Source organism: Mesoplodon bidens (genome assembly GCF_964165515.1).
Source record: "Mesoplodon bidens genome assembly, chromosome: 15".
Taxonomy (NCBI): Eukaryota; Metazoa; Chordata; class Mammalia; order Artiodactyla; family Ziphiidae; genus Mesoplodon; species Mesoplodon bidens.
In genome coordinates, this window is record NC_138171.1 from 51,848,505 (window position 1) to 51,874,095 (window position 25,591).

At 48.3% G+C, this 25,591-nt stretch overlaps 1 protein-coding gene across 1 annotated transcript; it reads left to right on the top strand.

Moving 5' to 3' along the window:
* The first annotated feature begins 17,061 nt into the window (after window positions 1-17,061).
* ITPRIPL2 (ITPRIP like 2) lies at window positions 17,062-23,612 on the top strand. Its single transcript, XM_081257840.1, has one exon. It carries the CDS (start codon window positions 17,378-17,380, stop codon window positions 18,974-18,976), a length of 1,599 nt encoding a protein of 532 aa, XP_081113966.1. The 5' UTR covers window positions 17,062-17,377; the 3' UTR covers window positions 18,977-23,612.
* The last annotated feature ends 1,979 nt before the right edge of the window (window positions 23,613-25,591 follow it).

The window sequence follows — 25,591 nt, forward strand, 5'->3', positions numbered from 1 at the left end:
TGCAGAGGAGGAGACGCTAGGTGCTGGAGAGGCTGGAACTTAACCACGAAGCCCCTCCGCCTCTTACGTACTCTCGACCCCCAGCGGTGGGCATTTGGGGTTATTAACACAGAACTGGGGGACCTCTAATGCTTCAGGGACCACCTCTGAACAGTCTCTATGGAATTTCCAGAGGAGGGAAAGCCTCTGGAAAGACCTTGGGGTCTTTAACCTTTCTGGAGATCCCAGACTTCTTTGACCATATAATAAAAGCTCTGGACCGTCACCCCTGGGCCTCCTTAAGGTCTCTTGATCCGAGTGATTTGAGGAGAAGAAAACGTGACCTTTCCCAACCGCGAGGAACAAAAGAAACCTTTCCTCAAAATCGCTCTCTCTGGCTCTGCAGGAGCACAAAGCACTTTTCTACTGAATATGTTTTCAAAGGTTTCAAAGGCTCCTTTTGGCTTCGGGGACGTGCTTCCTCCCACTCCCGCTCCCGAAATGGCAGCCCGGCAGGGCTGTGACTGAACCCCACGGGCCTTTGATCCGGATCGTGTAGGTAGATCTGCTCCCGGGCGCGCCAAGGGCGAGGAAGGTCTCGGGCTTCCCGGCGCCCGCCCGCCGCCATCACCAGAGGGCGCCCTCGCGCCGGCGTTCCGAGTCCGCGGCCGGCCGCCGACCCTCCAGGCCCTGCCAGACGTCACGGGGACACGCCCGGCGGGCGAGGCCAGGTCATAGCTAGGGGTGCTGATAATCCGGCCTCCTGATCTCCGCCGTAGGACGAGAGTGGAAAGTCTCGTTCACACACTGCGAGATGCGGCGGGCTCACCTGGCTGCTCCTGTCTGCGCGGGCCCACTGACTTTAGCGTCCTTAACTGGGAGGATGCAATTTCTTTTTCAGAAAAGGGAGAGGAAAACACAGGGGAGGTCGATTAGTCTCCCTCTAGGGGTACCACACGATGAAACCGGCTTCAAGCGTCAAGCAGTGTCCAAGGAGCCTCACTAATGTTTATTCATTAGGTCATGCTGCTCCCTGGACACACGCCTTCCTCCCACCCACGTGCTCAGCGCTTTGCCTGATGAAGGCTATTTGGCCTTCTAAACCCCTAGCTCATAGGGGAAGTCATCCCACACCGCACCTCCCATCCCCCATCCCTCAGCTTCTTGCATTTGTATTGCATCCCGTCATTACCTGCTTTCCTACCATCTCTCCAAGCTGGCAGCGAGCTTCTCAAAGTCAAGGGCTGTCCCCACACCTGGAGCTTAGCAGGCCCTCAGCCAACGTTTGATAAACTAATCTACGCTAAAAAATCACGTGGACTCATAGAATGGAGCAAAAATAATTACGAATAGTAACAAACGATCCTCCTGATCTCAGTATGAGCACACCTAGAAACTTCTGGACGTAAGCATGAAGTGGGGAGGGAGGGTCAACCTTGTGAGTGCCCTTTAGTCCTCTTGTCCATCTGCACCCCAAAGCCTGGCAAACACTTAACACGTGACCATGTCTCTACTTTTGTCCTTTGAAATGCTTTTTATTCATTGCTGCTGTGGTTTTTGTTTCTTTTTAAAATTTATTTTATTTATTTATTTTTGGCTGTGTTGGGTCTTCATTGCTGCACGCGGGCTTTCTCTAGTTGCGGCGAGCGGGGGCTACTCTTCGTTGCGTTGCGCGGGCTTCTCATTGCGGTGGCTTCTCGTTGTGGAGCACGGGCTCTAGGCAAGTGGGATTCAGTAGTTGTGGTGCGCGGGCTCAGTAGTTGTGGCGCACGGGCTTAGTTGCTCTGCGGCATGTGGGATCGTCCCCGACCAGGGATCGAACTCTTGTGCCCTGCATTGGCAGGCGGATTCTTAACCACTGCACCACCAGGGAAGCCCTGTGTTTTGTTTTTTGAGAATTTCTTTTCATGATGCTTTCTTCCTTTTTTTTTTTTTTTGGTTAACCTCAGCACTTCCAAGGTTATACAGAATTTCCTACTGCTTCGTCCTGGAGTTCCTAACTGGGCATGCACATCAGAATAAACTCTTGAGATTTAAAAAAATCTACAGATGCTCCCGCTCCACCCAGTCCTAGTGAAGCAGAAGCTTCTAGGCCGGGGGCCTAAGGTAGGAATATAATTTAAAAACGCATACAGGGGCTCTGATGGGCAGCCATGATTAAGAATCAACGGTATAATTCCACAAGGACTTTATTTTAAACTTGCCTCCAAATGGATGCTTTTCCCCTGCTTTACATCCTATTTTTCTGGGCTGATTTAAGCTTTCCACACTGTACCACTTCTCCTGCACTGCCTTCTGCTAAGATGTGACTTGTAGTTCCAGTTTTCTCCAGCCCATTCAGTGCCATGACAGCTGGAAACATATTCCAGACCAAGTTGTCTTCATCAGGTGGGAACAGTGGTGAACAGCCGTGCTCCCTGTACTGCTGGGCGAGCAGCCTTTATGTGGTATTTTCCATGCCTAACTTCCAACTGGCTTTAGTGAAACAATTTTTTAAAAATTGCATGGAGATGCCACCTGTTGCACTTACTTCCTGTATGTGTGCTTAAATAAGACAACATTGGCATTAAAAAGAATAATTATCTCAGTTACCTGGATGCTTTAAGGTAGCATATTATTCTAAGTACTGTGGAATAAAGGAATTTTAGGACATGAAATTCACACTCCTCTTTTTATATTATTTAGAAGAGGCACAACACAACATCTCACCTTTGCTTTAATAGGAAGTTGTTAGTTCTGCTAAATGAAAAATCCATAGGGTGTTCTTCAGGTATGGTTTGATCCAGGAGCTCACACCAAATACTTGGCTTCTCTCTCTCCTCTCTTTGCTTTCCACAGGCTTGACATTAGGCTCATGGTGGCCCCCAAGGCCCTCTTCAAGTATGGCCACATAATTATTGTTATGCAGTATTTCCATACATCACCTCCTAACATTCCTCCATCCAAAAGAAGGATGAGGGTCTTTTCCTCTAGCTTCTGCAGAAGAAAGAGAAAATTTTGTTTTCCCAGAATCCAAAATACAGCCCTCCCCCACCTCTAGCTTCATTTTCCTCCAATCGAATCACATTCCTGGCCCTCAACCTGGCCTGGAGGATTGAGACTAATCTCACTGGCCAGGCCTGGTTACATGGTTGATCCTGAAGTGGGTGGAGTGGGGACAACTCCACCCAAGCCACATGGGTCAAGAGTGGGGTAAGGTGGTTCCCCCAAAGAAAGCCAGAGTCCTCTTACCAGAAGGGAGAACAGATGTTGGGCAGATCAAAAGGCCTGATATCCCCTGAGCCCAGGAAGTCATGATGGGACAAGACTTGAGTGGATGCAAGTGGGGCAGTGGGTTCCAGATGGGCTGGAAGGCTGAGACCAGGGGGAACATTACTGTAGCCTCCCCTGATGTTGGATGATGACCTGGGTGGGGACTCTGGGATGACAGGCAGTATAACAAGATGGTCTACACCACCTGGGTCTGAAATCTTGCTGTGCCACTTACCAGGTGTTGCCTAACCTCTCTGTGCCTTAATTTCCCCACTTGTAAAAAGATGGCACCAGGGGTGTCATGGATGAACCCGAAAACAATAAGCCAAGTGGAAGGAGCCGATTGCAAAGGCCACATAACGTATAACCCACTTACGTGAAATGTCCAGAATAGGCACATCTATAGAGACAGAGGGTAGATTAGTGATTGCCTGGGGCTGGGAGGAGTGGGTGGGTAATGAAAATGTTCTAAAACTGACCGTGGTGATAGTTGCACAACTGTGAATATACCAAAAGCCATTGAATTGTACACTTTATATCTGTGAATTCTATGGTATGTGAATTAAACCATGGAGGTTTTTGTTTTTTGGGGTGTTGTTTTTTTTGTTTTTTTGTTTTTTTTTTGTGGTACGCGGGCCTCTCACTGTTGCGGCCTCTCCCGTTGCGGAGCACAGGCTCTGGACGCGCAGGCCCACCGGCCATGGCTCACGGGCCCAGCTGCTCTGCGGCATGTGGGATCTTCCCGGACCGGGCCACGAACCTGTGTCCCCTGCATCGGCAGGCGGACTCTCAACGACTGCACCACCAGGGAAGCCTAAACCATGGAGGTTTTTAAAGGTCGTATGTGTCAAGTGCTTTGAGCAGTGCCCGGCACTTCTGACTTTCCCAGGTCCCTGGAGCTTCACCATCTTGAGTTCTGAATAATCCCATCATTCACCTCCCTTCTGTTACCCCCTACTGTGTGTCCCTCTCTCTCCTGCCAGGATACTGACTGCATAGAAAGCTCCTCTCCAGAAAAGCTGGACTTGTTGGCTAATCGGAAAGGACTCCTGCTGGTCAGTTTTATATGTCCACTTGATTGGGTCTTGGGGTGCCCAGACATTTGGTCAAACATGATTCTGGGTGTTTCTGTGAGGGTGTTTTTTTGTTGAGATTAACATGTGAATCCGTGGACTGAGTGAAGCAGGTGCCCTCCCCAAGGTGGGTGAGCCTCATCCAATCAGCTGAAGGCCTGAATAGAGCAAAAGGCTGACTCTCCTGAACGAATACTCCTCCTGCCTGGCTGCTGAGCTGGGACAACAAGCTTTTCCTGCCTTTGGACTCGAATGGAAACACTGGACCTTCTTGGGTCTGAAGCCACCAACTTCTACACGGGAACCACACCATCGGCTCTCCCAGGTCTCTGACTTGCTGACTGCAGATCCTGGCCCTTGTCAGCCTCCCTCATCACATGAGTCTCTTCCTTTCTCTCTACACTTCCTCTTGGTTCTCCTTCTCTGGAGAACCCTGACGAATACAGAACCTAAAAGAAAGATGAGTCAATGGTGAGTTTCAGGCTGAATGACTAGGAAAACAATCAGAATGTAGGACAGAAATAAGGGAATCAAATCAAGGAAGTGACTGGTCTGGGGGGTCTTTTTCCTTCACAAATACTTATTTAACATCTGCCCTGTGCCAGATAAAGTGCCAGTTGTGGGAGATTAAAAGGTCTACCAGTTGCCTAAACTAGAGGCCAAATCCATCCTTGCCTCTGTCTTTAGCCTCACCCTCAAGACGGAATAATTCTTAAGATCTATAATTTCATCTCCTCGAATTTCTCTCAACTCCATTTCCTTGGCAGGTAGAAAGGGCTCTCAGTGAAATCACCATCTCCCACCCTTTAAGAGCCACAACATTTAGTAATGATTTCACTTAAGGTTCAGGAGGACCATGGAAATATTTGAGGTGTTTGAAGAGTTACTATATGTGAAATTAAGAAAGAGAAAGTTATTGGTATTGATCAAAGTAAAGGGACATAAAGCATATTTTGCAATTCCAAGCTACTTAAGGTGATAAGGGTGTTACTAACAGTGTTAAGTGTTTGCTGGGGGGATGAGATATTGTCCAAAGGAAAATTATCTGCAGTTTTTCAATTTAATGCCATCAATTAAAGCCCAGCCTAAAGTATAGGAAAGATGGGAGGGGGAGAGAGGACCTCTTCAGACAGGGAAAAAAAGACACCCGTCCTGGGTGGCAGCTAAGGCTGAGAGTCCGTCGTCCTGAGAGTCACTTCATACCTCTTACTTTATTCCCATCTGAGGGAAGGGGACCTTAAGGAAGCCACACGAAGGGGCTTCCCTGGTGGCGCAGTAGTTAAGAATCCGCCTGCCAATGCAGGGGACACGTGTTCAAGCCCTGGTCCGGGAAGATCCCACATGCTGCGGAGCAACTAAGCCCATGCGCCACAACTACTGAGCCCACCTGCCACAACTACTGAATCCTGTGCTCCACAACAAAAGAAGCCACCGCAGTGAGAAGTCCGTGCATCACAACAAAGAGTAGCCCCCACTAACTGCAACCAGAGAAAGCCGGTGTGCAGCAACAAAGAGCCAACGCAGCCAAAAATAAATAAAATAAATAAATTTATTAAAGAAAGAAACCACCTTCCCATGAATATCATTACTATCAATTTCTCCTTAGAAGAAAATGGTTACTTGCAACAGAGTGGAAGGATGTACTCTTAAAGGACAAACTTTTAAAATGACTATATTAGAACCATATCATATGTAAGTTTAAGTTGTTGATGAAAAATTTAACCAGTCACTCTAAGAAAGAAATGGAAACTTTTATTTGAACCAAATTGAGGATTATAACCCGGGAACAGCCTCTCAAAAAGCTCTGAGAACTGTTCCCTTGGTTAGAGGTCAAAGCACAATTATATAATCTATTTTTGAGTACCTTAAATAGCGTATTATTGACAGTTTCACAATTTAGCAGTAGCAGAATAGTGGGTCTTGGGTCATCATGACCCCTTACAAGATTAAGAAGGAATGTTATCTCCTAGGGAATTGTCTTGTTGATGCTGGGAGAATGCTGCTCTGTATGGCTGAACAGGTATTTCTACCAATGGGGAGGTTTGGTTGATGCCTAATGCAGATAAACAATGCACAGCAGAGGGGAGAGAGGAGGCCAAAAGGGCAGAGAAAAATTTTTTATGTTTAAATTTTTGTCTTGCCATAAAATATGAATTTTAGTTCACAGCTACACAAACATGCTTTGGGGTGTGGGAGAGAGTTCTTTAAATAGCATGGACAATCTCGTTCATCACTTTGCTTCAAGCTGGGTGGCTAAAGATACATATTATTCCTACAATTTGGCCCATGAACTCAAACCAACTCCTTCATCAGGGGCTCAACTGCTGAAACTTTGGTTTCAATGCTGGAGAAAACTTTGACTGTGATGGCCAATGGGAGACAGAATATCAGTTTCCACAATAGCAACTTCCTAAAAGATGTTCAAATGTATTGTTTTCTCTCAACATTATATTAAAAACGTTTTTCAAATATACAGAGAAATCGAAAGAATTGTACAGAGAACATCGATATACCCACCTCTTAAATTCTACCATTAATGTTTAACTTGACTGCTTTCTCCCTTGTCTGTCTGTTCATCCATCCCTCTCTCCACCCATCAATCAGTCCATCTTATTTTCTGATACATTTCAAAGGCAATTGCTGAGGCCGTACACTTCAGCATGTGTATCACTCATTAGAATCCAATATGTGTTTGTGATTTTTTTGAGGTAAAATTTAGATACAGTGAAATGCCTGAATTTGGAGTGCACCACTCAATGAGTTTTGACAAATGTGTGATCCGAACCCCTATGCCGATCTATCATGGGTAATTTGAACTAAATTAGATTTTGTTTTGCTATGTGCTGACTTTGAAATGTCCCTACCCTGCGAGACGAGACTCCCACTGTGAATTGAGCTTTATGAAAAATGCCTTTCACGTGTCTTATTTTGCTCTGTTGCCCCAGACCCTGGAAAACATCACCAGATGCCCATTTGGAAAGAACTGACTACAGGCAGTTTGTGCGGTGGTTAAAAATATCAGTACAGGAAGCGTGGGTTTGAATCCCAGCTCTGCCACTTTCTGGCGCTCTGACCTCACGCAAGGTATGTATCCTGCGTCTAGGCCTCAGTTTCCCCAGCTACACAATGGGTAAAGATAGACCTCCCTCATAAGGTTGTTCTGTGTGGTGAGGGCTGAATGGGTTACATCTTGTAAAGTGCCTGATTAGAACATTGCCTGCTGAGTGGTGAATGCTCAGGAGAGGCTGACCCTTCTCACCAGCTCTAACAGCAGGAGGCAGGGATGAAGGGCACATTAACTTTGTGCCTTCTGAACCCAGTGATTTTATGTTCCACTCAGTTCGGAGTCTCTTTGGCCCCGCTGGCCCTCCAGCCAGAAATGTAATGACCGTCAAAATTCTCACCATGACGTCACCAGGCAATGTCTGTGGGAAGTCTGTGTCCATAAAATGACTCAAGCTAGAGGAACTGAGCAGGTGGGAGATCGGGTTCTTACTCTCTAATTGTGTTGGATTTATAACGTAAATCCCACGGCCTTGAATTTAATATCGCACCATTTTATTGGCACCAAATTGCATTACAGACTCATTAGCTCTCTCCTAGCCCTTCATCTCTGCCAGACGGAAGCTTCCCCTTGACGGATGTCGGTTTCATTATTCATGACTCTTTTATAAACAGTGGCTTTGAAAATGGAGATCAGGAAAGAACATTTTCTAGTGAAACGCTCTTTATCTGTATGGGACTACTATGCTGGACTCCTGAAATAGATTCAGTTTGTTTACTCAGTCAGTCATTTAACAGTTAGCACTGAGCATGCGCTGGACAGATGTAGCACCTGCTCACAAAAAAACCCCTCAGGATATATTTAGAAATATAAACATGTAATTAGTAATCACACGAATAATGCACCACAATTAGGATGGAGCCCATAGAGCAGATACTGTTGTTTGCCTGCTATGGCAAAGGCTGATGACTGCCTCCTAACATTTATTCTCTTTCTTTTCCATAGTAATAAAACACTTATTTTTAGCAGGATGCTTGCTATCTAGGATAATGACTACATTTCCCAGCCTCCTTTGCTGTTATGTGTGGCCATGTACAATGCTGGGACCAATTTCCATGTGTGGAGAGTTTTTTTCCCATACCTCCAAGCAATTTTCAGGCACCAGCTGGGTGTCCTACAATTCAACTCAATTCTGACATTATCTGCCTGGAGATAGTGCCGTATCCCACAGGTTAAGGACTCAGTTTCCTCACCACGCCCCCCATTCAGATGCCAATTGCCAGTCCAGGTTGTCACCTGTGCTTCTGACTAACCAGCTATAGATCAGAGGTTCCAGCAACCCCCATCCCCACCTTGGGTTCAACTAATTTGCTAGAGCGACCCACAGAACTCAGAGAAACATTTTACTCACTAGAATCAGTTTACTATAAAAGGCTATAACTCAGGGACAGCCAGATGGAAGGGATGCACAGGGCAAGGTGTGTGGGACAGAGCCCGGAGCTTCCATGCCCTCTCCAAGAGCTCCGTGCTCTCTGCACCTCCATGTGTTGATCAACTGGAAATTCTCCAAACCCCAGCATTTTGGGTTTTTATGGAGACCTCAGACATAGACACGATTGATTAAATCATTGGCCATTGGTGGTCGAACTCAATCCCCAGCCCGTCTCCTCTCCCTGGAGGTCGGGGGGTGGGACTGAAAGTTCCAACCCTCTAATCATGAGGTTGGTTCTAGCAACAAGCTCCCACCCTCAGGTGCTTCCAAAAGTCACCTCCCTAACAAAACAAGACACCTTTGCTGCTCTCATCACTTAGGAAATTCCAAGGGTTTTAGGAGCTCTGTGCCAGGAACAGGGATGAAGACCAAATATATATTTTTTATTATAAGTCACAATATCACACATGTGACTAAGTCCCGGCCAATGTAATGTGCAGAAGCAGAATGTGCAATTTTATGTCATGCTCTTAAAAGGAAGAGAATGCCCTTTCTTTGTCCTTTTACTCCTTCCCATGGGCTGGAATGCAGGGGCTGGTGCACCATCTTGCAGTATCAACGTCAGGGCACCACCTAGGCATAGTGGATCGAGTTGGGAGGGAGCCTGGGCTCCTGACTCTGTGACTGTTTCATGAGAGACAACCTGCTATTTTGTTTCAGGCGCTGTAATTTCAGGTTTCTGTAACAACAGCAGGACTGCTATCCTAATTAACACATCTACCCATCACCTAGTCCCCTTCTTCCTTATTAAAAGAACCCCAGATTTATTCAAGTATCAACTCTTTTTTTTTTAAATATGCCAAATTGGTTCCCACCTCAACATATATATATAATTTTTTAGATGTTGGGGGTAGGAGTTTATTAATTAATTTATTTATTTTTGCTGTGTTGGGTCTTCATTTCTGTGCGAGGGCTTTCTCTAGTTGTGGCAAGTGGGGCCCACTCTTCATCGCGGTGCGTGGGCCTCTCACTGTCATGGCCTCTCTTGTTGTGGAGCACAGGCTCCAGACGCGCAGGCTCAGTAGCTGTGGCTCACGGGCCTAGTTGCTCCGCGGCATGTGGGATCCTCCCAGACCAGGGATCAAACCCGTGTCCCCTGCATTAGCAGGCAGGTTCTCAACCACTGCACCACCAGGGAAGCCCCAAATATCAACTCTTAACAAAGGTGACTGTACCCCTAGCTCAGAGGTAAATTCTCATTAATATAAACCAATCAGGGCAATCTTGCCAGTGACTGGTTTGGGCCTGGACAAGATGCAATTCTAGGCCATGAAAATTGCCAGAAGTTCTGCTGGGGAATTTCTATGAAATATTTCCTTGTTCTAAAATAGAGATCCCAGGGAGATAACCACCTCTATAAAGTACCAGGCAGGTGTTAGGTCCATCTTCTGATGGATGTTACTGTGTCTGAATGTGATGCTTGGAACTGTGGCAGTCATTCTGTAACCAGGAGGAGAGCTAGTCTGTAGATGGTAGAGCAGAAAGATGGAAGGAATCTGATGGCATGGTTGAGTCATTAAACTAAGCAAGCCTGGAGCCACTCACCTCCAGACTTTCAGTTTGTGAGGTTGTAACAAGTCCTTGTCAATTAAATCAGCTGAACTGGGGGTCTTCTGTGAACCATAACCAAGAGCATTTTAACCAGACAGCCTGGTACACAAGGCTGTGACCAGCTCTCCAGTCTCATCTCTCAACATTTTTCTCCTAAGCCCCAAAGTTCAGACTTACTGGAATCGAAACCATGCTTTCATTTCTCCAGGATTCCATACATGAAGGGACTTCTGCACAGTCGGCTTTCTCAATCCCTTTATCAGGCAATAATCAATTCATCCTCCAAAATCAGTTTAGCAGACACTTCCCCCAGGGAACCTTCTTACCAGACCCAGTTTCCCCAGATCCATTCAGCCCCATCTGCATATGCAGGCCTCGGCCTTGCTTCTTGCCCAGAGCAGCCCTAGCCACGACTCACTCCATTCTCACAGTTGGAAAGAGCCGGTTCCTGTCACAGCCACTGACCAAGGACTTCCTTTGCATGGTGCCGTCTGAGAAGGAGAGACTGCCCGCAGGTGCTCAGACTGGGCTAGACCCACAGAGACCCTGGCTGCTCTAGCAGCCTAATGACACAGTGGGGAAGTGTGGTCAGTTAGTGCCCCGTGGGCATACTTTGACAGATGAGGGACAGGAGATGGGAAGGAGACATCCCTTCGATTGTCTGCCCTTTTCCTCCCTAACTATTTGGAGATAAAGAGGCTCTGTGCAGCCTCTTTGGTGACTGGGGAACCAGTTGTGTTTGCAGCAATGCGTGGCTAGCTCTTTATGCAACATATTGGATGTGTTCCCCTCCTTCCCTGCTTCACTCCCCCTCTGCCCTCACTCTTGCTGCCTTGGGCTTGCACCCCCAATAACACATTCATATGCAAGCTGTACTCTTAGATTCTGTTTTCCAGGGAACAGGGGCTAAAAATCCTCCCCACCCCTGAGTCTGGGTTGTAGGGAAGAGACACATTCATATGATCTCAGAGCCCAGTGGGGCTTATTATCAGGCTCCACAGGAACTGAGGCAGCTGCTCATCAAACAGGAGGGGGCCTGGAATTTTCTCTGGGCACCGGCAACTGTAGTGCCCCAGTATCAACTCTGACACTCACCATTCTCAGGTCAGCTGCTTACTCTTCTGGTTTCTTCCTACCCTCCCCTGACCTGCAATGGTTTCTGTTTCCTCAAGGCCTCTGCCTATTCCATCCTTCTGCTTATATATGGCTTCAGCTTAATTCTGAACTCTGCTTCCTCACGGCTTCTGTGTCCCATTCAGACTTTCCAAGACAGAAGATAGGTTTGAGTCACTTGGTCACCGTCAAGTACTAGATGGCACTGTTGGCAAAGCTGGGTGTCAGGCCCCCTTGTTACTGGCCGCCCTGATCCAGTCACTTGATAGTAATTGTTCAGCCACATCTGCATCAACTTGGCCTTGCCTTGACATTCACCAGAGTGATTGATGGGCACATCTCTCTGAAGAGAGGATAGACCCATGTGGGTATTCTGAGTTGCATGACATCAGCTGTGTAATAGTCAAGCACAGTAGAACACACAGGAAAGTTTAAAAAAATGGCAACAGATCATTTATCACAGATACTTTCAGAGCCACTGGGGAAACTGCAGGAAAGGGCTCTGAGCCCAACTTCCAGAAAAGATTCCTAAGCCACACAGCAGAACCCGGTCACCAAGGAAGCTGCTGCCTGTGGAAGGCTTGTTGGAAGAAGGTTGGAATGGCTGGCCAGTGAATGCCACAGTGTCCATTCACAAACACCAGACTTCGTAACAACATTGACGTCCTGTTCACCCAGCTGTCACATGCTCCTCGAGCATTTTCACGTTTTGTTTCCATTACCTGGAATGGCCTCCCTGAATTTCTGCTGGTCAAAATCTCCTCCCTTCACTCCTCCCTTCCTCCCTTCCTTCCTTCCTTCCTCTCATAAAGCTCTATAAAGTAGCAGGCATGATGTTGGCTGATGGGGATACCAAGATGAATATGTCCCTGCCCCCAAGAATCTCATCACTTTGTTAGGGAGCTAGAGACAAACATAAATTAACCTGCCTTCCCAGAATGCGCTCTTTCTGTGCTATACGGGCACACCCCAGAGAGACCGCAGGTTCAGTTCCAGACCACTGCGATAAAGCGAATATCACAATAAAGTGAGTCACATGAATATATATATTTTTATCTCCCAGTGCATATAGACGTTATGTTTACACGATACTGTAGTCTATTAAGTATGCAACGGCATTATGTCTAAAAAAACAATGAACATACCTTAATTTTAAAATATTGTATTGCTAAGAAATGCTAATCATCATCTGAGCCTTCAGTGAGTCAAAGAAGTAACATCAAAGATCACGGATCACAGATCACCATAACAAATATGATAATAATAAAGTTTTGGGGACTTCCCTGGTGGCGCAGTGGTTAAGAATCTGCCTGCCAATGCAGGGTAACATGGGTTCAAGCCCTAGTCCGGGAAGATCTCAAATGATGCGGATAAACTAAGCCCGTGTGCTACAACTACTGAGCCTGTGCGCCTAGAGCCCGTGCTCCACAACAAGAGAAGCCACCACAATGAGAAGCCCGTGCACGGCAACGAAGAGTGGCCCCTGCTCACCACCACTAAAGAAAGCCCGTGCACAGCAATGAAGACCCAACACAGCCAAAAATAAATAAATAAATAAACTTTTAAAAACTTGAAATATTGTGATAATTACCAGAATGTGGCAGAGACACGAAGTGAGCAAATGCCGTTGGAAAAAATGGTGCCGACAGACTTGCTCACAGGGTGACCACAAACCTTCAGTTTGTTGTAAACGCAATATCCGTGAAGCACAGTAAAGCGAAGCGCCATAAAACGAGATGTGCGGGCTTCCCTGGTGGCGCAGTGGTTGAGAGTCCGCCTGCCGGTGCAGGGGACACGGGTTCGTGCCCCTATCCCGGAGGATCCCACATGCCGCGGAGCGGCTGGGCCCGCGAGCCATGGCCGCGGAGCCTGTGTGTCCGGGGCCTGTGCTCCGCAACGGGAGAGGCCGCAGCAGTGAGAGGCCCGCGTACAGTAAAAAAAAAAAAAAAAAAAAAAAAAACGAGATGTGCCTGTAAAACCCTTTACAATGTGAAAGGGAGTGAAGCAGAGGGGTTCAGAGTCCAGCCCTGGAGTCAACCTTGCCAGCTGTGTGACTCTGAGTAAGTTTCTTGCCCTCTCTCTGCCTCACTTTGCCCGTATGTAGAATGGCATTGATAGCAGCACCTCCCTCACTGGGCTGGTTCTCAGCATTTCCGGAGACACCACAGGGGAAGAGCCTCATCCAGGAGGCACACGGTATTTATCAAAGGGCTCCTGGGACTCATGCCTCAAGCATCTTTGCATAGACGACATTTCCACAAGCATTTTCATTGCGTAACTAATTGGTCATGAGGCAATTTTGCTGTAAAAGATAAAATAACTGGATGACAGTTTGGTTTGACAGTTTGCTTTCAATTGGTTGACAGTTTGGTTTCATTTCTCCACTGACGTAGAACTCTCATTTTTATATTCCATCAATCTCAGCCCTCATGATGGTTTGTACAGTGATGAGTAGACGTGGCGGTCTTAAAATAGAGGATGATAACAACTACATATGTGAACTTGATAGAAAATATGGTGATAAAAGTTACTGGAAGTGTGAAGTAAGACAGTATGCCAGAGTACATACTGTACCAGAAAATGATAACATATCAGTTTGCAAATCCTTCAGTGATTTGAAGGCACAGAGTTGAACCTACACCTTTCATAGAACTTTGGAACGTCTATCAGTAGACATGTGACAACCTGCCAAAAACAAACAGTTTTCCCAACTCGATACAAAGCTCAGGTGCAAATATGCATCCTGGTATTTGGAAGCTGATGCCCCTCTTAAGGATGGAAGAAACTTTAGAGAAAAAGAAAAAGTGCAAAGCTGAATGGGGAGATGAGTCAAAAGCAAAATATCTCTAAAATACTATAAACAAAAGACTTGAAAGACAATTGCTTAGGTACAACTTACAAAATAAAATCAATTATCTGTGCAGTATTGCCATAAATTGACACACATTTTAAATGTATTCAATATTTTTGCATTTTGCAGTAAAGTCTTTTTAATTTTGTTATTCATTTCTCATGTTTCATTATGTCCTTTTTAATGCCCCTCTTTTGGTTTTCATTATTTTATCTTTTACAGCAACATGGCTTTAAGGCCAATTAGTTATGTGGTGAAAATGTTTGCAGTGGAAATACCAGACATGCTATCAAACACACTGTCCCTTCCCATCCTTCAAAGCCTGATCAGATGTTCCCTCCCAGGAGCCTTCCCTGGGCCTCCCATGGGAAATGTCACCACCTCATTCCCTTTTCCCCTCATCAATGTTGCCATTCTTCCTCCACAGGACACACCTCCGGGATATCAGAAATGTTGGGAGGGGTGTGTGTATACATTTGCTGAGCTGTTAAAAAAAACCCAGGAGTGGCCTTTGTCAAATATTAAACATTAAAGGAGATTTTTAATGAAATAATGATCAAAAGTCAATGAAACAGTGGCAGTTTTCTGACTCCACCCACACTGTGTGGCGTTTTAGTCCATAAGTGTAGAGCCCCCTCTTTTCCGTCACATCCCCCTCTGCCTGGCACATGGTATGTTGGGTAATAAATTAATGAATAAATGAATTTGTATTTGCTCTGAAACATCCAGTAGATTTTTCCAAGAGCAAAGTTCTGAGGTCTGTACCTTGAACTCTCTGGAGGAAATGAGCTATGGAAACTGATTCCAGGCAGAAAAGATAGTAACGGTAATACAGTACATCATTTACTGAGGGTGGCTCCCCAAAAAGATTTGTCCACATCCTAACCCCTGAAACCTGTGAATATGAACTTAATTTGGGGAAAAAAAGGGCTTCAACATATGAATTTTGAGGGGAAACATTTCAGTCCACACACCACCCTAGGCCAGGCTAATCAGTGCATTCTCTTACTTGGTCACTTTTTAGAGTAGGACCCAATGTTATCCCTAGGCCTGACATTTGCTGCAACTCTCAGGCAACCGAAGCTCTCTTTTCCTCTTCATTGAGGAAAACATGAGGCTAGAGCAGCCAGGGGCCTATGGAGAAAGCCTCGCAGAGAGTGCAGCCCACTGAGAAGAAAGCAGAGCTAAGAAGTGGATTGAGCGTACCTAGATCCAGCCATACTGAAGCAGGAGCCCCATGAACGTCTCAGTTAATATGACAATAAAATGCTTTCTAAGCTGGTTTCTCTCACCTGCAACCCAAAGAATCCTGACTAATAGACCGTGATCTCACAGCTAATAGTAGTGGGGATGGGGATCTGAAAGCATTTCTGCTCAGCTCGGAGAGGCTTTCCTGGGAGTAATCTTGGTGCTTAAGCCAGGAGCCTCCTCTGAGTCCGGATTCCCAGATGGCATGTGGGTTCTGACAGTTTTAATCTATGTACCCTTGCTCTCCGGGAGCAAGGAAGGTGCAACAAGTGTAAATAAGTACAGTTAATTGTTTAAATAAAGGCGGATAATTAAATAAATGCCGATCATCTCAGGGAGTGCTCCCTGTTATGAAACAAAACAAAGCTTCCTGGACTGAGGTCCCAGGGTAGGTCCTGACAAAGGACACTTCTCAGCAGTTGAGGAAGGGACTCCCTGGTCCCCTTCCCTGAGTCCTGCCTCCCAGCTTCTCTGGAGACAGGTGTTCAAGGCACAGCTCTGCTAAAAGCTGTGTGACTTTGGGCAAGGGGTGAACCTGTCTGCACCTCAGTTTCCTCATCTGAAAAATGGGGAAAGTAATAGTGTCCCTTTCATAGGATGAACTGGGGAGCGAATGTGTAAGGTGATCAGCACAGTACTGGCACACAGTATGACCTTTGTAAAGGCTGTGATTATTACTTTAAGGCTGGATCCTCCTCATCCAGGTCTCAGACCAACTGTGGGTCTCAGACCCACAGAGAGCCTCAGGCTTCCGCAGGGCAGCCCCTACCTTCACACTCCTTCACACAGTTTTGCTTCTTTCAGAGCATTTTCTGCCGTGGATCCCTTCTCTTTCAGTTTCCTTTTCTCAAAAGGCAGTAAGCTTTATGGAGGGCAGAAGCCTTGTCTATTTTGTCAGCTGCTATTTCGCCAGCACCTGGTCTCCTGCCTGGCACACAGTAGGTGCTCAGTAGATACTGGTTTGAATGAAGGACAGCGGCACGCTGGCAAGGGCAGCTTCGTTCCAGGGCCTGCCACGCCACCAACACCACGCCACCACGACTTGCTTGGGGGGGGGGGCGGGGGATGGACGGTTTCGTCGTGCGCTCTTTTCCCCTCCTTTCAACTTCCCAGTGTAACTTTGTGTGAATACAACTGCACAAGCTCCCTGGACAAGGCTACCGCCCCGCAATCAGAGCCTTCCTGGTTCTGCCTTCGGGGAGGGAGGATAGGGGTGGCCCGCGGGAGGCCAGTTGCCAGCGCGTCCTGAAGTCCCTCCCGCCGCCTCGCGTCGCTTTAAGGCGGAGGCCCGGGAGGGGGCCGACCCCGCCCGCCCGCTCGCCTCGCGGCTCCAGACTTCGGCATTTCCTCCCCGCTAGCTGGCGCGGCCTCGCCTCCCCTCGGAAGAGGAAACTCCCGTGGCCGAGTAACGGGAACAAGAGCGGAGGGGAGCAGCGGGGGACTCCGGGGACCCGCGGCGCCGGGAGGGCGGCCCGGGGTAGGAGGCGAGCGCAGCGGGACCAGAAGCTGGCCGAAGGCGGCGCGCCGGGGAGCGGGGTGGGGAGGGCCGCCGGGCCGGACGCAGCGCGCAGTCGGCACGGGGCGCGGCCGGGAGCCGGAGCGTGCAGGGCGGGCCGCTGGAAGGAGCGCTTGAGCTGGGAGAGGAGGCCGAGCTGGAGGGCTGCTTTCCCCGGCCCTGCGACGGGGTCGCCGCCGCGGAGGCGAAGGGAACCGGGACAGCGGGGCTGCCCGGGCGCTGCGCGCATGCTGGGCCTGGGACGCCGCCGGGGCTCGCGCCCTGGGCTGCTCGGCCGCCGCTGCCCCGGGCGCCCGGCATGTCGGTGCACTACACCCTGAATCTGCGCGTCTTCTGGCCCCTGGTGACTGGCCTGTGCACCGCCCTCGTGTGCCTCTACCATGTCTTGCGGGGAAGCGGGGGCGCCCGGACCGAGCCCCCCGAAGGCGCGGACGGCGGCTTCCCGCTGCTCAAGGTGGCCGTCCTGCTGCTCCTCGGCTACATCCTCCTGCGCTGTCGCCACGCTGTCCGGCAGCGCTTCCTGCCGGGGTCTCCCCGCCTGGGGGGCCACTCCGCCTTCTCTCCTAGACACTTGCGAGAGCCCAGCCTCGACATCTTGCTGGAGAGTTACTACGAGCACGAGGTGCGCCTATCGCCGCACGTGCTTGGCCACAGCAAAGCACACGTGAGCCGGATCGTGGGCGAGCTGGTGCGGGCTGGCCGCGCCCGAGGGTCCCCAGGCCCCATCCCCGGGGGAGCGCTGGCCTTGGCCTTTCGCGGAGATTTCATCCAGGTAGGCAGCGCCTACGAGCAGCATAAAATCCGCCGGCCCGACGGCTTCGACGTGCTGGTGCCGCTGCGCCTCCCTCCCCTGGTGGCGCTGGAGCCGCGGAGCCTGGGCGCGGAGCCCGCGCTGGCCCCAGCCTTCCACGGCTGCTTCGTGTGCGCACTGAAGGCGCCGCCAGGGGCTTCCGGGGGCCACTGGCTCCGGGACTGCAAAGCCTTCGCCGACGGCTTCTGCGTGGATGTGCGCGGGCGGCGCCATCTCTCGGCTACGCTGGTACTGCGCTGGTTTCAGTCGCACCTGCAGCGCTCCCTGGCCACCGTGCGCTACAGCCTGGAGGGGCGTTGTCGGGTCAGCCTGACCCCAGGCGGCCTGGAGCAGCCCCCCACCCTACACGTCCTGCCCTGCCGCACCGATTACGGCTGCTGCCGCCTTTCCATGGCCGTGCGTCTCATCCCTGCCGTCCACTTGGGCGACAGCGTCTTCCTGGTGGCCCCACCGCCGCCACCCTCACCCGTCGGGCCCCTGTCGGAGCTCCCGGGAGGCCTGCGCGCCGATGCACTGTGGGGTGTGAACACGGCGCGCCAGGAGCAGAAGCTGCTGAGCTGGCTGCAGGAAAGGGCCCCTCCAGGGGCTTGCTACCTCAAGTGCCTGCAGTTACTTAAAGCTCTGCGAGACCTGGGCGCCCGCGGGCTGGACCCGACGGCCGCCACCCAGTGGGGTCGCATCCTATCCTCATACGTGCTCAAGACAGTGCTGCTGGCGGCGCTGCTACGCCAGGGGGCTCCCGCACAAGGCTGGGACGAGGCACACCTGGGCGAGCGCTTGGAAGAGCTAGTACAGTTCCTCAGGGATTGCCTGCTGCGACGCCGTACACTCTTCCACTGCCTCCTGGGCCCTGGAGGGGCGGCCGCCGAGGTGGGCCCACTGCCCAAGGTACTGCGTGAAGCCACCCCGGTTGACCTCCTGGCCACTTTCGACAGGCAGGCCCGGGAACTCGCGGCGGCGCGGTTGCTGTCCACGTGGCGAAGGCTGCCCCAGCTTCTCCGGGCCTATGGGGGTCCCCGCTACCTTGCCAGGTGTCCCCCACCCCGGAATCAGCGCCCCCAGGGGTTCCCTGAAGATGAACCATAAACCCTGCCAGAACCCCAACCTGGCCTGGTGCTCCTGAAGCCTCACCCACCAGGTGGGGGTGGGGATGGCAGTGAAGCCAGTTTAAGGCAAGGAAGATGACCTGCAGAAGGTGTTGGAACATTCAGAGGATGACATTTGGTGGCTTCAACATCACCCCCTGGCTCCACAATCCAGATAGCTGTGGCATCTTTTTCACGCCCACCAGAGCGTCCTGGGCAAGCTACGGAAAGTCGTTCAACGTCAGCAGCTAAGAGTTGGTCCAAATGTTGGATTGTGTGGAATGATTCTGTAGAAAGATCCAGCTTTCAGGGAGATTCAGTAAAGGAAGCAAGAACTGGCTGCAGGGAAATTTCCCTCGGTGGGTTGTTTAGACAGATCTCTCTGGCCCCCAACTTTAAAGAAGCTAATGTATTTTGACACAACTACTTGGTAGGTCCTGGGTTCCTGATTGTCTTTTTAAAAATCTGAATCTTTATCTACAACTGGAATTGCAGTTCTATTCTAGAGGCTCATGTTCTGAAGAACATAGTTTCCACTGTTCAAATTGATATTAATGTATTTTTTAAAGGCCCATCACAGGTGTCTGGCAGGATTATGAAGAATTAAGTCACAGGTGTTGCAAGGCAGTCAAGAGTTGGTTAGTGAAACTTCCAGAGCAAATAGCACTTTATTTTGATCAGTTCTTTCATTTTGTGATAATTGCTAGTGCCAAGCGTGGCATCTGAAAGGGAGGCCAGTTACATTGACTGTTAAGAAATGTGCAGTCTTGAGGAGCAGGCTTGCTCAACATCCCTCTAGGCACGCGCTGGGATGTGCACCAGTCAGCAGTGATTCATTGAGCGCCTGCTGTGAGCCAGGCACAGTGCAGAGTGGCAACAGGATACGTGCTTCAGACAACACTGGTGAGGGCATGAAACATGTTGGGTCTCGAAAAAGATGTATTGATATTTCACTCTTTGCCTAGCAAGATGTCTCGCCAGGGCTTGCTGCTGGCTGGAGACAGAAACCTTTTTTTGTTGTTGTTTTAAGTCTTTTTAGCAAACTCCTTTGCATGGAGATTTCTTTCTGAGTTTAATGAGATAATGAAGAGGCAGTGCCTGCTTTCAGCCAATGCTCAGTGATCCTCCGTGGTTGGGAAGTTTTGCTCTCATTGCCCAAGCGGCCTTTAAGTGGCCCGAAGCCCACCTTTGAGGAGTGGTTGATTCAGCACAGGTCTTGCAATGCATTTCACTTAGAGTTCAGTATCTTGGGCTCTGTGCTTGAAGATCAGTTATTTCCCAATCAGCTGACAGAGGAGAAAGACAAGCAGAGGAGGGCAAGTTAGGGGGAGATGGAGGGAGACAGCCTTTGTCAAGCTGTCTGTTCTTTCTTCTCTTTGGGCATAAGTATCACCAGGCTGGGTGTATTTTGCAGCTAGCGCATTCTGAAATCCCTCCCTGTCCTCCCAAATTTCTAACAGCTCTCAGTTGCATCAGTCGACATAAAACTCAGTTGAAGTTTAGAATGGTCCATCATCTGCTGAATAGAAAATGCAGCCAGTCCCAGTGATATACTTTGGGATTTTTTTTTTTAACAGACTCTTAAAGGTAAAACTTGGAAGACAGAAGTAGCCACATGAATTGGGCCATTGTTTAATTTCTGAGCTATTTTGAGGGAACTCTTTAAACTTTCTTTAGGGGACCTACTTGGCCACTGTGGGGAAATCGTTGTGAATAAATGATTTATAGGGAATCCTTCTCATCAGAGCTGCAGAGATTTCTTATGTCCTTTGCAACCTTGGGCTTTAAGAGAAACAGTTGCAAATGTTGTGCTGTCTCTTTGAGGTTGTTTGGGGACATTTCCCCTTGATACCACAAAGTCATTCCTAGTTTTTGAGGTCAGTGTTAGGTCATAAGGTACTGCATTTAGCACAGGAATCAGTCTACCAACTTCCTGCGAAGATATAAACTGCACAGTGTTTTTAAAAATTATTTTAAAAATAAATTCCAAGAGTAGGTAGATCTTTATATAAATATATATTTATAATGTTTCCATACTCAGCTACAATTTCCCCTTTAGTTGGAGTGGGGGAAAGCGAGGCTATTAGAGGGATTATAAAGCTTTAAAAGCTGAATTTTCCAAATATTTCTAGCTGAGTTGATAGGTTCCTCTTTTATCTGAATAGCATTTTGAAGTTTGAATCTGGTAACATACAGTTCTTGTTGTTTCTTTGTGGGTTTTTTTTTTTTTTCAGGTTAATTACCCAAAGCCTCATCCATCCTCAAGATTTTTAAATTTTATTTTTTTAAATTAATGGGGCATTGTGTTTGTGAATTTTTTAAATATTAATGTTTTATTTAAATGCCATGCTGAGCAATTGTTCTCTGTACATGGTAACCAAAAACTTAAGAGATTTCGATCAATTTTGATCAATGTTTAGTAATCCAAAACATGTACTGTGTACAAATAAAATAATATGGCATATTAGTCAGGTGTGATGGTTGCCCAAGGCACTTAAATTAAGCTCAATTCTGTATTTTATTAGGGCTCCATCATGTCCTTGATCTGAAATATATACATTTTTGGTGTATACTTGGTACTGGAGATTCATATATGCAAATATTCTCATACAAGAAAGCTCAGAATTGTTCGTGCTTTTAACAAAAGATTAACTGTCCAGCCAGTGTCCGAAGAACGTGTTTTGGGGAGATGACTCAGCCATTTTGCCTTAAGACACCCTTCAGTAACTCCCACTGACCAGTCTTGGGAGTCATCCCGGAATGCTCGTGGGCTGAGAGAAGGAAACTGTTTTTTTGCAAAATGAAACTGAAGCTAAAAGGGAAAATGTGAGCAAACCAAGAGAAATCTGAAGATTTCAGGAAGGAGGACTTAAGATGGACGTGAAACGAAGAGCTGGGCGGAAGGGGAGATGGGGTGGAAATCATATGAGGGTGCGAGAGAGGTCTGGGTTAGGAAACACATTTTCTAGATATGTGCTACTTCAAACCAGGGGTCGCAAACTCAGCAGCCTGCAGAAGCAAGGTAGGGAGGTAAATAAGAGAAGGGGTGGGTGGTGATGGGGGCTGTGCCCTCTTCAGGGGCCACATGGCTCAGCTCCATGCGGGGAAAAGGGTAGGGTGGGGCTGGAAATAGAAAAAAAAAAAAAGAAACTTTCTGATTTTTAAACAACGTAATTTAAAAATATCCAAAACACAAGTGGGCCAAAAAACACATTTGGTTGAGCCTGGGGGCCACCAGTTTGCGACCCCTGCCTTAAACGGTAACCCCTCAAGTATGTATAAGGTTATATTTATTGTTATGGATATGATGTTATACATGGTGGGGGGGCATGATATTTCAAGTCTTCTTTATCGCTCAGAGCTAAGCTTTATTGTAGAAACAAACCCCTCAAATTAACACGGCCACAGATAACACTTAACTCACAATTCCCGGAAGGATTCTCCACCCTGGACCCGTAGGAGTCAGATGGGACATCAGACCACTAGGGGCCAGCTCTTGGCATTTCCTTCCTGGTGAGTTTCGGCCAAACTCCTTGGCTCTGTCGGAGTCTGCAGGTGAGTAATCAGGAAGGATTGCAGAATAACTTGTTTTCTTCTTTATTTGTATTTTATTCTTATTTTTAAATTAATTATTATTTTTTTTAGTAGTTTCCTAGCCTTTGCAATGATGGTTGGTGGCCGTGAACACCAGCAAAGCAGTGCTGGGTCTCCCAGCCAAGCTTCTTAGGCTTGTTACCAGCCCCAGTGCCAAGAGCACTGTTCTGATCATATGTTTCTATCCCTTTCTGACTCCGTGGCTCCCACCAAAACTGACATCCTAGCCTTCTGAAGGAATGAAACTAATAGCCTTCCAAAGGGTCTCCTTTAACCTCATGGAGTAAGTCACCTTTTCCGTAAAATGTGGCTTTTGACCGTGACGATGACTTATCGTATCCACATGGAGGAAGGTTATTACCTCCCTCCCCAGTGGTGGGAAAAATGAAACTGGTGAACATTCCCAGTATCCCTTGGGAGGGAAAAAAGTTCAGTGTTATCATTGTGGCATTTGTTAGTTTTTATAAAAAGTTGCATGTCTGTTTCTTAGACACTACTGTTTATTTTTTCTATACCTACATAGCACATGATTTGGTGGGGATGAAGCAAGTATAAGCTGGGAGAGGACGAAGATGTATGTGATCATCCATACAGAGAGAACAGACTAAAACATGCAGCTAAATTATATGTAATCTGGTTTTTGAGGTATCAGATATTCAGGAATATTTTTAGCACCCTTTGCTTAAAAAAAAATACCTTGATTCAGTCACTTGACTTTAAAACATTCCTCTTATTTTACTGTTATTTTTAGTGTGGATTTTGACCCCAAACTGTGTATTATGATGCAGTCTATCGGCTGCAGTCATAGTGTATGTTTTGTTCCAATAACAGAGACCAAAGAGGTAATCAACTATGGTTCAGCTGCTACAGTTGTGTGATTAAAAGGCGTTCTAATCACACCAGATTTCCATGGCCCAAATAGTCGAGGCCGGCCATTTGTTTTCTATTTCAGGTTGGAGTAAATTTGCACTTTTAATCATATGGGTCATTTGGGGACCTTGTTCTTTCATACTTTGCTTTATTAATAAAGGAACTTGTAGAAACCTGTGGACTGAGCATCAGATTTGGGGAGGGTTGTCGTCTTCCTGGAGGGCAGCCTGTGGCTACACTGGCTTGTGATTCCTTACACAGGCCCACCTGCTTTCAGTGAGTGGGTGTACGGGACTTTTTCCCACACAGCAAAGCTGGGATCATTGTACAGAACTGGCAGCGTACACAGGTGGGAAAGGATGCCAGTTCATGGCTCTGTAGGCACCCTGGGGGCCTGCCTTCAAGTCTTTTTCTGACCGAGAACCTTCTGGCCCTGCCCCTCCTCTGTCACCCACCTCCACCCCCTCCACCCTCGGCTCTCACACACCAGCCCAAACACAACTCAAGTCTTGGCCTGTGGCTAATTTATAGCTCAAGAATTTTGCCCAGAAATCTCTTAGGCCCCAAGGTCCTCTCCAAACGGTAAACATTTGCTAATATGAAACCCCACCAGGCTTCATGAGAGATGGAATCTTGGAGGCCACGTAGGACTCTTCAAAGCCTTGGAGGCAGGTGGAAGTTTGGGGAAACCTGCAGCCACTGGCTGGTTAAACTACTTGTGGAGGACACTCTCCCAGGGGAAAGGTGTGGTGGGCTGTTTGTTTAGTTTTCAACAATTAGTTGAGTGGCTACTGTCCCCAGGCGTTGAGGACACACAGAGGCAACGAAGACAGATACGGCCTCTCTCATGAGCTCACAAACTGCTGTGAGAGGGCAGGCAGTTAAAGAAGTCATTTCTGTGCAGTGTGGTGGGTGCTAGGTGGGGGAAGGGTCTGGAAATGCAGAAGAGGGGCACCTCATGCAGTCGGGGGTTTCAGGGAGGGCTGCTCGGAAGAAGTGACGTCGCAGTTGAGATCCAGAGATAGATAGGAGTTTGCTGAGTGAAGGGAGCTGGGCTGGAGAGGAATGCATCAGACACAGAGGTGACAGGAGCAGTCAGTTTGGCTGGAAAGTGGGGGCGGGCGGGAGCGGGGAGGCTCCGGGGGCAAAGGATGAGGTGGGAGAGGTAGGAAGGCACCAGGGCACAGGGGTTCTGGAAGCCAAAGCTTCTCAAACTGGAATGTGCAAACCACTTGGGCGTCTCGTCCGAATGCGAGTTCTGATTCCCCAGGTCTGGATGTGACCTGAGAGCCCGCCTTCCTAATAGATGATGGCAGTGCCACTGATGCAGGGGCCACTCTTTGATCACAAGTTTGTAAACCACACTGAAAGTCTGGACTGGTCCCCAAGATACTGGCAGTCCACCTTAGGAAGGAATGACAAGGTCACATTTGAGTTTGGCCCACTCTGGCTGCAAGGTGGAGAATGGGTTAAGCAGGGGGTGGCAATTCATCTATTTTTGTAAATAAAGTTTTATGGGAACACAGCTACACACTTTCATTTACATACTGCTCTGGCTGCTTTCTCTCTTCATCAGCAGGGTTGAGTAATTGCAACACAACACTGAAAAGAATTACTATCTGGCCTTTTACGGAAAAGTTGGCTGGACTTAATCAGCCTGGAAGTCATCAGATGCTGCAGTGGTCCAGGCCTGGGCAGGGGAGTGGGGACAGAGACACAAGTTACTCTGGAGACAGACCAGTGTCATGTTAGGGCCAGCACTTTAACAGCAATAGGCCTGTCTTCAAGTCTTGCATCCTGCTCTTCTCATCTGTGTGTCTCTCTGCAAGTTACCCAATCCTGTCTGGACCTCAATTCCCTCATCTATAAAATGGGATTAATAATAGGACCTCCCTCATAGGAGTGAATGAGATTAAGTTGATTGTGCCTGCAAAGGACTTGCCGCACGTTAGGCACGCGGTGTGCGTCAGTGTGGAAGCAATTACTGGGGTGGAATTTTCATTTAGTCAGTGACTCCAACCTCTTCTTCTGCTCCCTTTGGGCTCATTCTTCCTCCTCTGCAGGGTGCGTTTCCCTTTTGTCCACCCAACCATCTCTCTGCTACCCAGATTTTGTTTATCTTGCTCCTTGATGCCCATGGTGTTCCCCTCTA

Coding starts and splice junctions, on each gene's coding strand:
- ITPRIPL2 (XM_081257840.1), top strand. CDS start 17,378: ATGTCGGTGCACTACACCCTGAATCTGCGCGTCTTCTGGCCCCTGGTG.